General features: G+C 41.7%; 1 protein-coding gene across 2 annotated transcripts in view; it reads right to left on the reverse strand.

Moving 5' to 3' along the window:
• B3GLCT (beta 3-glucosyltransferase) overlaps window positions 1-11,990 on the reverse strand; it is a 63,271-nt gene extending 51,281 nt beyond the window's left edge. For both annotated transcript variants that reach the window (XM_086742160.1, XM_086742153.1), the window contains exons 1-3: window positions 11,774-11,990; window positions 3,297-3,358; window positions 487-526 (exon numbers count right to left, since the gene is read on the reverse strand). In XM_086742160.1, coding sequence (XP_086598286.1) covers window positions 487-526; window positions 3,297-3,358; window positions 11,774-11,858 — 187 coding nt within the window. In that variant the 5' untranslated portion in view covers window positions 11,859-11,990. The remainder of the gene's footprint in view (window positions 1-486; window positions 527-3,296; window positions 3,359-11,773) is intronic.
• Between the last annotated feature and the right edge of the window lie 200 nt (window positions 11,991-12,190).

Below are 12,190 nucleotides of genomic sequence, written 5' to 3' on the forward strand. Positions count from 1 at the left end.
TTTACCACTCAGTATCCTACTAATGTTTGACATGTTTCTTACATACTTGTTTCCAGATATTATAAAGTTATTACAGGTTGTTACAAGTAATTTATAATAACCCTAGTTACTACAAATACCATGAGAACCTGGTATAATTAAGTTTCACACTAAATTTTTACAAGAATTGCTAGTAAGTATCATGAAATCTTATTTCAAAATACTGCGTGCTACAAAAAGCAATGCATCAGTTCCATAGTCCAATTGCACATTTTCAGGAAAACACATTAACTACAAGAATTGCAAATACAAACAAAGATCAAGAAGCTTCTGTTTGATGAGACTACATGAGCAAAGAAAAAAAACTACAAAGTATTTGGGAATCAGTAATAAACTAACAATGCTGTTGAGCATTTAGGCACTGTTCACATAGCCACTTTTCAAAGCATAACCGTATTTTATTTATACTAAAAAGGTAGCCATAAGTGAAAACAAATACAGACTTACCTCTGCTTATTTTACTAACTGTTCCACTTCTTTCAGACTTCTAGAAGAAAGGAGAAAAAGCTAAATAGGGATATGGGCAAAAATCCAAATATTTCTATAGAGAGACACAAGGAGTCAAAGCATCCATGAGATTCTAAATGCATAGATACAGGTTTTAACTCAAGAACTAATAAAAAACTAAAGTAAAAAAGTGTTTCATCATCGAGAATTGAAACAGATATTCTATATGTTTATATACTATTACTCAGACAACACAGTAAAAGTATTTAAGTATTTAGAAAAAAAAAAGAGAGAATGCTTTTCTATGACTCACTTTATACCAAAGCTCTTTAAGTTAATACTGTCTTTTTATATATATATAAATATATATATATATATATGCATCTCCTGAGCACAAAATTTGGAATATGGAACTCTATAATACAAACATGCCCATTCAGTGTGTAAAAAAAACCCAACACACTTACTCATTTGATCAACTATCAAGCACCTATGGAAACACAATTCTTAAAGGAAGACTCAAAAGCAATTTATATCAAGACAAATAAACGTGATAAGATTGTTGTACATAACATGACTTCACTGTGATTTACTCAGGTATTACATACATTTGTGATGGAATTTTAATAGAGTGCTGAGGAACAGACAACAGTGACATTGTATTTGCATCATTAACCAGGAAACCAAGACTCAGACATAAAAATATCTTAGGAGCATATTCAACGGCTTCTAAATAACAGAGGCTAGGTGGAAAGGTGCTTTTTAAAAACCTGCTGACTGCTAGAGAGACAGGGCTGGAGAAATAGCTCTGCACTTCCTACAAAAATTGTAGGAAGGAAAACAGAGCCTTCCATTTATTGCACTGTTTCTCCCTGGTAACAGCACCTCAGTGCTTTGGTCTCTCCACATGTAAAATCAAGACCATTTTTACCAACTGCATAAGGATGTTGCATGATTTATCTTCAAGTGTTTAAGACCTTCAGATAAAAACGCCATACAAGGCACTACTCACTAATAAGCTCTTATATAGTCTTCCTACCCTTGTGACTTAATTTCTATTTATAAAAATATTTTTTCTCCTTTAAAAAAAAAAAAAAATCATATCCACCTATTCCTTTAGTCCTACTTGCATCAGATGATCTCTCCCTCTGTCCAGGTCTGACTTTTACATTGAAATGTATAAGCTCCAACTTCCTGTAAAATCTTTTCAAGAATGACTGCATTGCATCCACACTTATGGCCTTTTTTTGATGATTGGGTCAATACAGTTTAAAAAAATTCTTATAAGACTGAGTTATTTTGATGACTATACATCGTACTGTTATCATACAGTGTAATACACACCACATTCTAAGTTAACCAGTATCATAAACACCATGGGAAGATTAATTTTCTATGCAAACAAAAAAGTATGTGTTCTGTGGTACACAGTGTGATGAACAAGTTATATTTTACAATTACCTTTATTAAAACACAAAGCAAAACAATTGTTGCCTGCTACATTCTTGGTAATGTAAAAAGAAATTTAAAAAAAAAAAAAGGATTCTGGCCTGAAGAGTTCTATGAGGCACCTCTGGCTTCATCTACGGGAAGGTTTTGAAACTCTAAAATAGTAGGAAAGCCTTCATAAATTATAACCTATGTAAGAATGATAACATTGAACAGCTAGATTGAGACATTAATGGAATTTGACAAACAGCAACTTCTAAGTAATGAAAACAGAATGACATTACCTAGTCTCCCAGATACACTGCAGCAGACCAGTAGTTTGCAATAGGGATATTTTTCATTTATGAAAATTACTGTAGATATAGCAATTATCATAAAAATAAAAAATTACTTAGAAATTTGGTCATGTATCCCTGACCATACTTCTATTGCATTTGATGTGAGATCACTGGATCTAAATGGTAGTTATAGATTCTAACTCTTGATGCATTCCGGTACTTTTACTTAATTTTCCTCCCTTAAATCTCTTTTATACATGCACAAATACTGCTTACAAATCTATACATATTAAAAAATCGGTAGCTAGAAGTCTTGTTAGAGGACATACACGCATACACACCTAACACGCATTACACTGTTTAACTGTAGAGCTAGCTCTGACCATTAGTTCTTCTAATCTGGTAATTTGTAATTTCATACACAAGCTTTACTTGAGCCATGACTTGGGTAGCAATATGTAATAATGCTAATTTAGCAGAGGGGGAGCCATTTCCCTCTCAACGTATTATATATTTAACAAAACCAAGAAGAAAGGAAAACCTGTCTCTGTACCAATAAAATTTATATACTCAAAAAATATTCTCAACAGCAATAGCACTATCAACTTAAAGAAGCTTTGCAAAATCACCATTTTTTTTTTTTTACTATCAGTTTCTAATGCATTCTTCAGTTGATTCTGGAAAAAAAGAAATTAATTTGTTTTCTAAACTATAATTTTGTTCACAACAAAACCCAAACCCCCTAATTCTCTTAATACAAATGCCAATGTAATTCAGAAAAATCCAGAGTAAAAAAGAAATCAAAAGTGCTAAGTCTAAGTTTATTCAAGTAATTCTAAGAATCCATAGGATAAATTATGATCCTGCAATATGAGAAAAGCAGTGCTATACGCAACTAATGACCCATTAAAGGTCTCTTATAAGCCACACAGAATAGAAAGACATCATATGACATTTAGTACCACTGAAGTCAATGATCAAAATAATCAATGTTACAGATGTTAGGCTTTCTGCTTTGGTCTCTTCTAGATCATTTTATAATGTCTGTAAAATGCTCCTGCTCTGGCAATTAAAATTTATTACCTGCAGCACTGGTAGTTCAGTCTCATCTTCTGCACCTTCAGGAACTACACTTACAGCAAGAGCTGAAAGAAAAAGAAGACTTTTTTCATACTCTAGGAGCTCATTTAAGGAATTGACAAAGTTCTGCATTAAAAGAAAAAAGCTTTTAGGTAGATTTTCACATTAAATGATACTATATTGGTAATAATCTTTATGAACATAAGGCAGTCTGTTCTCAGAGAATTTATACATTTGCTGCCTGACAATTCTATTCCTGTACATCACTGAAAAGATCACTCTTTGATATGAAGCCAATTTATCTTGGCTTCAAGGCAAATAAATCCCATTTAAAAAAAAAAATCAAATCTGTTCAGTCCAGTAGTTCTCTTGACAACAGCATAAAGTGCTATCACGTGGGAGATCTGCATTCCACTCTGTCTTCAGGTTAAAGTTTGGGTTACCAAAGCTTCACTTGGAACCACAGAAACTACTAACACCTGACAGAAATTTCTGTCAAAGTTGAAGATGGCTCTCGCATGCTTTGAATGCCGTCTTTGAACAAGTCCAACTTGTTAATATATAAGAGATCATAATAGATGTCTACAAAAAGAACAGAGACCCCAATGAGCTAATTTGCACAGACCTAGCGTTATCTTAAACTTTTTATACTGACACCACCCTATGCATACACTTCTGGTTTGTATGAGAAAAATAATCATAAAAAGGGTTCTGTTGGTTTTTTTTTTTTTCTTGTTGATGTAGTTGTCTAATCAATTTGTCTCAGCTTGCTCATTTGTTCCATTTAACATAAGAAAGCTTTGCTAAGACTCGTAGTAAGGAGTATTTTTCTCAAAGGTACTAAAGAGATGCAAATGAAAGTAAATTGCTCTAATTTAGAAGGAGCTCAAGATACTATTCTTCATGGTCAAAGTGATGGTTTTCTTAAAAACTGAGGTGGAAAAAAATATCAACAGATTCAAGTGGAGCGTCTCACTGCAAGTTTAAATTATTTATTGCTTGAAATGGATTTCAAAGTGAGTTACTAGCAACTGTCAATTTCTTTTACACTCTAGAAACCTGGAATGTAGAAAAGCAAGAAGACAAGATTGTCCAAAGCCCATGGTGCTCCACCTCTGATTACCTATATCCCTATGCTCCTTCAACTGGAGACTGGCTATAGGCTGTTCAGAAAGGACAGGCAACAAAGTAGAGACACAGGTGTTGCCCTCTACACCAAGAATTTTAGGAAAGCAAACTTCCAGCTCTTCAAGGAGTTAGTCAATAGGACCCCCCAGGAAACTGCCCTCAGGGACAAGGGAGCAGAAAAGAGGTGGCAGATCTTTAAGGATGCTTTCCACAGAGCGCAAGAGCTCTCAATCCCCAGGCGTAAGAAAGCAGGCAAGGAAGGCAAGAGACTTGCATGGCTGATTCAAAACCTAATGGTCAAACTAAAGGGTAAAAAGGAAATGCACAAGCAGTGGAAGCAGGGACAGGTATCCTGGGAAGAGTATAGGGCTGCAGCTCGATTGCGTATGGATGAGGTCAGGAAGGCCAAGGCGCAGCTAAGCTTGGCCAGGGACACAAGGAATAATAAGAAGGGCTTCTAAAAGTATGTCAGCCAGAAAAGGAAGGTTGAAGAAAGTATACACTCCTGATGAGCAAGACTGGTGAACTAGTAGCAATGAATGAGGAGAAGGCTGAGGTATTCAAAAACTTTTTTGCCTCAGTCGTCACTGGTAACCCCTCGTCCCACACCACTTGAGTGGACGGACTGCAAGACAGGGACTGGGGGAGAAAAGTCCCTCCCGCTGTAAGAGTTTTTGACCACCTGAGGAACCTGAATATACCTAAGTCTATGTACGTATATGGGACCTGACGAGATGCATCATGGAGTCCTGAGGGAATTGGCTGATGTAGTTGCCAAGCCACTCTCCATGATATTTGAAAAGTCATGGCAGTCAGGTAAAATGCCTGCTGACTGGAAAAAGGGAAACATTGCACCCATTTTTTAAAAAAGTAAAAAGGAGGATCCTGGGAACTCCCAAGCTGTCAACCTCACCTCTGTGGCTGGGAAGATCATGGAACAGATCCTCCTAGAAGTTATGCTGAGCCACATGGAGGACAGGGAGGTGGTTCAAGACAGTCAGCATGGCTTCACCAAGGGTAAGTCCTGCCTGACCAACCTTGTGGCCTTCTATGATGGAGTGACTACATCAGTGGACAAGGAAAGAGCTACGGATGTCGTCTACCTGGACTTCTGTAAGGCCTTTGACACGGTCCCCCACCACATCTTTCTCTTTAAATTGGAGAGATATGGATTTGATGAGTGGACTGTTTGGTGGAGGAGGAATTGGTTGGATGGTCACATCCAGAGGGTAGCAGTCAATGGCTCAATGTCCAGATGGAGGTTGGTGACAAGTGGTGTCCCTCAAGAGTCTGTACTGGGACCAGTACAGTTTAATATCTTCATCAACGACACGAACAGTGGGATCAAGTGCACCCTCAGCAAGTTTGCAGACAACACCAAGCTGAGTGGTGTGGTCAACATGCCTGAGGGACAGGATGCCATCCAGAAAGACCTGGACAAGGTCAAGAAGTGGGCCCATGCGAAACTCATGAGGTTCAATTAGACCAAGTGCAAGGTCCTGCACATGGGCCGGGGCAACCCTCAGTATCAATACAGATAGGGGAGTGAAGGGATTGAGAGTAGCCCTGCCAAGAAAGACTTGGGGGTACTGGTGGATGAAAAGCTGGACATGAGCCATCCATGTGCACTTGCAGCCCAGAAAGCCAACCGCATCCTGGGCTGCATCAAAAGAAACGTGGCCAGCAGGCTGAGGGAGGCGATTCTGCCCCTCTGCTCTCGTGAGACCCCACCTGGAGTACTGTGTCCAGCTCTGGAGTCCTCAGCACACGAAAGACATGGACCCGTTGGAGCAAATCCAGAGGAGGGCCACAAAGATGATCAGAAGGCTGGAGCACCTCTCCTATGAGGACTGGCTGAGAGAGTTGGGGCTGTTCAGCCTGGAGAAGAGGCAGCTCTGGGGAGACCTTATTGTGGCCTTTTAGTATCTAAAGGGGGCTAATAAGAACAACAGGGACAAACAAACTTTTTAGCAGGGCCTGTAGCGACAGGACAACGGGTCATGCTTTTAAACTAAAAGAGGGTAGATTTAGACTGGACATAAAAAAGACATTTTTTACTATGAGGGTGGTGAACCACTGGAACAGGTTGCCCAGAAAGGTGGTGGACGCCCCATCCCTGGAGACATTCAACGTCAAGCTGAACAGGGCTCTGAGCAATCTGATCTGTTTGGAGATGTCCCCGCTTCTTGCAGGGGGGTTGGACTAGATGACCTTTAAAGGTCCTTTCCAACTCAAACCACTCTACGATTCTATGATTCGCTCTCCTCTAGTTTTTAGGAATGTCTTGCAGTCACCATGATCTTTCAAACATTATCAATAGTGGCCTTGCATTGACATTGTCAAGCTCTGTCAGCACTTGTGAGTGCCTCTCTCATCAGGTTCTGTAGACTTCTGTATGTCCAGTTTGTTTAAATGTTCCCTAAACTGGTCCTACTCCAGTGAGAGTAACTCTTCCTTCCTCCAGACTTTCCCATGAGTTCCAGGGGCCTGGGATTGCTGAAGGTGGATCTTAACAGCACAGACCAAGGCAAAGAAGGTTTTGAGTTCCTCACCCTCTTCCACATCCTTCTTTAAACCAAGTCTCTCCCCCATTCAGAACCAGGCTCACATTTTCCCTTGTCTCCCTTTTGCTGTTGATACACCTGTAGAAGCCCTTTTTCTTACCTTTTTTAAGTTGAATCCCTAGATGTAACTCTAGGTGGGCTCTGGCTTTCCTAACGGCATGCCTGCACTCTCAGACAGCGTCTCCATATGACTCTTGAGGTGACCTGACCTTGTTTCCATTTCCTGTGTGCTTCCTTTTTATGTCTGAGTTTTGTCAGGAGCTCCCTGTTCGTGCACGTGGGCCTCCTGCCATCTTTGCTTGCCTTCCTGCATGTGAGGTTGGACCATTCTTGAGCTTGTAGGAGGTGAACACTGAAAATCAATCAGATCTCCTGGACCTTCTCCCTTCCTGTACTGTTGAGGACAGTGGTAGACTGAATGATTTTTATTGCAGCTGCCCTGACATAGAGTGCAACTTCGACACTCACACTTACTATTTATTAAACAAACCAATATCTGTGATGAATGTTGAAGTCTCTCTCTATACGATTATTCTTATTCCCAGTGTTTTCAGACATGCAGCCTCCCCTTATTTTCCAACAAATAAACATATTAAAATGACTCAGTATCTTTTACATTAAGTATTCCAGGAAGACTTTTTCCAGCTAACACATTTTAATAAGACAGGAACTGTTCAGACTATTTTTAAACTACTGAAGAATCATTCCCTAAACAGACTAGTAGACCCCTGAAGACACCACAAAAAAAGCCTCAAGAGTCTTCATCCAACAGTAACCAAGATTTTCACTCAGGCAGACTGCATGAATTTATTTTAGCAACAAATATGCCATGGTCCCTCTACTACCTTATTAGCACATCTGTTATGCACACACAATTTGATATGAGTAAAGCAGTCTTCAGAAATAAATTGGGATGCACTTGAGGGGTAAATTCAACTCTTACTAAAATATGGCCAGAACTGTTAAGGCTAAGCAACCTGATCTCTCAGCCTGGAAACAAATATCATCTTTTAAGGATTTCCTGGGAAAAGGGTGGCATGAGAAGAACATGGTAGATCCAGCTGGTATATGACTTATCAACACAGGGGCCACATAGGAAACACAGTGCCTGGCCGCAAGTGGACATCTGTAAGATTAATTCATCCACCTACAATTCACTCCCAAGAGGTTTCTGAAAAAGGTGTGCCCAGGAGTGAACCACAGATAGAAAAATTCTAACCACATATGCAGCTCATGACCAGATCAGTTGTACAACACAGGTAAAAACTGAGAGCTCTCCATGGCAAGGCTATCTTTTTGCTGTGCGTAAAGTACACACTCACAAAGAAGGATGACCTATGTCTGGGAGCTGTCAGAAGCTACTATATGAAAACAGTAACTTTTCATGTCCAAATATCATTATTAATTCAGAAACGGCAAAAGATTTATTTCAGTATAGAATCCCCTAAGCCACACATCAGTCTCTGGAACTAGAGGTACCTTTCCTACATCTCCTTTAGTCCCTTTGAGTTTTTTGGTGCAATGCAAGCATACCTCAGGTGGACCACTGACTCACCATAGAGCACAGAGAAAATATATTGCAAGACGAAATGGATTAGCTGGTAGAAGTTCAAACTGTGTAGGCACCAGAGTAACCAAAAAGACCAGGGTAATTAACTGTACAATTTCTCACAAACAAAGCTATCTAAAGCAGAAAAAAAGCAGCAAGGCACTGTCTTAAATGCAACTTGTAATTTTGTGTTTGTCATTTCATTATTTAATGCATTGTGTACTGTGACATGTGTTAACACGTGCAGATATCCACAAAATTTAGCACAAGCAGACAGAAGCTGAACGTGTCAATTGCCAGTCCTCCTCTTGCTGACTGCTCGAGAACGAAAGATAAGTAAGAAAAGGAAAGAAATTTTAGAAATACTTTAAAGCTCTTTATTTTCACCAATCTTATCTTTATTTCTTTTGAAAGCAGGACTTAAACACACTGAGAAAGCTAGACAACATTTCTGGATCCATTCAAAACCTGGAAATTTAATCAGAGAATGTAATATAAGTGGCTTCAATTTCTATTTATTTTTCTCAAGTGTTCCATTATTTCTATTAAAATTCTGGTGAGTAAATAGACTTGCTTATAACACTAGAAAGTAAAACGCGATCATTTATTTTCATTGTTCATCAGCTGAACTGCAGGAACTATTAGGAAAACAGAAGTAAATACTGTCATATAAAAATACAATATACTGCATAAATATATATAATGATATAATACCACATGATAAATGTAGAAGTAATCCTTTCTTCAGTGCTACCCTTTCGAGTGTAAATAACTTTCAAACGTTTACAGTTATATGTTCTTTAAGTGCAAAGGATGTTAAAAACTGAGGAGTTAATTCTTTTGCTTTCACAGACAAAATCCATTTAAGGCAGAAAGGCAACATGTCCGTTACCTTCCTTTTTTACCATCTGATTCAAGGCTGACTGACCTCAGAGTCATTCCAATCACCTCACTGGGCTATGGATCAGTTCCAATGAGCTACAGAAAAGTTACGAGATTCTATGACTTGCTTATGGCGAAACCATGACTAATAATAACCACTTCAAATAACCAAAGTCATTAATTATGTTGTACACAGTAGACAAAACATTTAATATAGAATTTCTCTGTACTTCTAATTATAATGTAATGAAAGGCCTATTTTTGGTTTGGTTGGGGGCTGGTTGGGTTTCCTCCCCCTCCCAAGTTTTCAAAGAGCATGAGATTCTATGGATTGACATGATTCCAGAGAAGATCTGCACTGATGCTGTCAGTCCAAGAGACAGGATCTTCCATAATGAGACAGCCTGGGAGTGCCAGCAAGCAAAATAAATTAGTTTCATCTATTTATATGCAAGCTTTTGTAATACTTCTTCATTGTTGCTACCCTATCAGCATCAACGACCCTGCTCTAGCCAGGCAAGAATGAAGACTTGCAGATTTATCAACCCAAAATGAGGAGAGAGCAGGGGGGAGAATGAAGAGGAGGGGTTGATGCAAGCAAATTTCCAGCATCTGAAGCTTTTCATAAAAAAGAAAAACAACTCATTTTATTTCTTTACTACACTTCTTTAAGCTAATGGCACATATGAGAAGAAAGCAGCCAAAACCACCACTGTGAACCACTGAAATGTCTAAATGAGTACTGCGTACACCAGTATCTTCATAAAAGGCAAGCGAAGAAAAACAGTAGAAGAAACAGCATAATCATTATCCCTTCTGATTTTCTATAAGTTAGACCAAACAAAATCATCTGAATACGTTTTCCCATTCTGCAAGCTGCCACCTGCAAGCTGGAATTTATGAAATGACTTAACTACCAACACACAAGCTGTTTTCTTCTACAAAATGCAATCCAAATTATTTCTGTTTTCCAAGAGCAAAGCTGATTGTTTTGCAAACTTACTACCCTAGCCATCTCAAAAGCATGGGGTATTTACGAAATAAGGGACTTCAATATAAAAGGATATTTTTAAAACTAAAATAAAGCCATGACGCTGCAGTAAGCTTCAGGTGAACAAATTCTATACAAGCATTAATTGAGACCTACTAAACAAGAGGTAATTGCACAAGCAAGAATCCAAGTTCTTCTATTTCTGCCTTCTACCTACCTGTATGTATGTACAATAAATACACATACAAAGACTGGGAAAATCAAAGCTGCTGTTCTCTGACTGTGATTACAATCTGTTTGAGGTCACAAATGCTACAGTACCTTGCTGAAGCACTGGAGCAAAACTGCTCATCCCAGAAAGAATTAAATACAGCTTTAGGAAGAGATGCAGAGTATTAGGATTCCTCCAAAAACCAAGCTGCACAGGTGAAAGGAAAAGTGTTTTACAAGAGAACTACCAACATACCACAGTTTTACTTTGCTGAAAACAGGATTTATTTGTGCCAGGCTTCCCCTGCAGGATTTCGATCCACAAGCCATAGCAGCGGAAGAGAATCAAACAGAAAGGCTCAGAACAAACTGAGAACCCTACGCTGACAGAAATGGAAACACTCAAGAAAAGAAATAATGAGAAACAGAACAGATGTAAACATTTCTTTCTGTCTCTTACACTCACGGCAACAGCTGCTAACTCTGAGAGCCTGTAGCGATCTGACTGCTGACATACTACTAACCCTCCTCTTTCCATCCTCTCCCGCGTGCCTTGGCCCATTAAACACATCTCTAAAATACAGTAATAAGATTATTTTCTCTATGCTGGCATTTCAACCAGGCGGTATTACCCCTCCACAACCCCCAGTCAGCAAAGCGCTATTTCAAACAGGAGCACAAGTGGCTGGGCGGTGGGTTTCAGCCAGTTGTTTAAGGGAGATGTTCTCGACCGGGGGGGCTGGCCCCGTCAGGGCCGATTTCCACGGCGAGGGCTTTCTTTCCCCTGCCCCGCACCGGCCCGGGGCGCAGGGCCGCCCCCGCCTCCCCGCACACCGCCGCCGGGCCCGGAGGGCGGGAAACGACCGGGGCGCTGGCCGGCACCGGCACCTCGGAGCCGGGGCCGCTGAGGGGAGCCCGCGCTCCGGCCCGCCTCACCAACAAACTTAGGGGGAAGGGGCACCGCCTGCCTCCCGCCCGCTTCCCCTCACGGGGCGGGACAGAGGGGAGAGGGAGCGGCGGCTCTGGCAACCCCCAAAGCCCTGCAGCTCTGTCCCGTGCCCTCCTCCCCCTCACCACCTCCGCGGAGGGGCCGAGCGTCCCGGGTCTCCGCCCTTCACCTCGCCATGGCGTCCCGGCCCGGCCCGCGGCCACTCACCCCGGGTGCGGAGCGGCGGGAGAAGGAAGAGGTGGGCGCACGCAGCTAAAAGGAGCCAGCGGTTGCAGCCGGGCTCCCGAGACATCTTGGCAAGGGCCGCCGAGCCGCACCGCGGAGGGGCGAGGGGGGGGGAGAGGAGGAGGAGGAGAGCGGCACGGTGCGCCCGGCTGCCCGCCTCTGCCGCAGGAGCGCGGGCGAGCGGCCTCCGACTCGTGTCTGTGCCACCGCCAGCCCGCCCTCCTCCTCGTCCTCCTCCCCTTCCCCCCCGCCAGGGCCCGGCAGGACCGGGCGGCAGCGGCGGGAGGCGGAGCGGGGGCCGCGGCGCCCTCTGGTGGGCGGCAGCGGGAGAAGCGGCGCCCTGCGGCCCCGCGCCTCCCCGTCCGGTCCCGGCCCGCGGCCGCCGCCCTGCGGGGCCCT

The sequence above is a fragment of the Chlamydotis macqueenii genome, chromosome 1 (assembly GCF_036417535.1).
Source record: "Chlamydotis macqueenii isolate bChlMac1 chromosome 1, bChlMac1.mat, whole genome shotgun sequence".
NCBI classification, from domain to species: Eukaryota; Metazoa; Chordata; class Aves; order Otidiformes; family Otididae; genus Chlamydotis; species Chlamydotis macqueenii.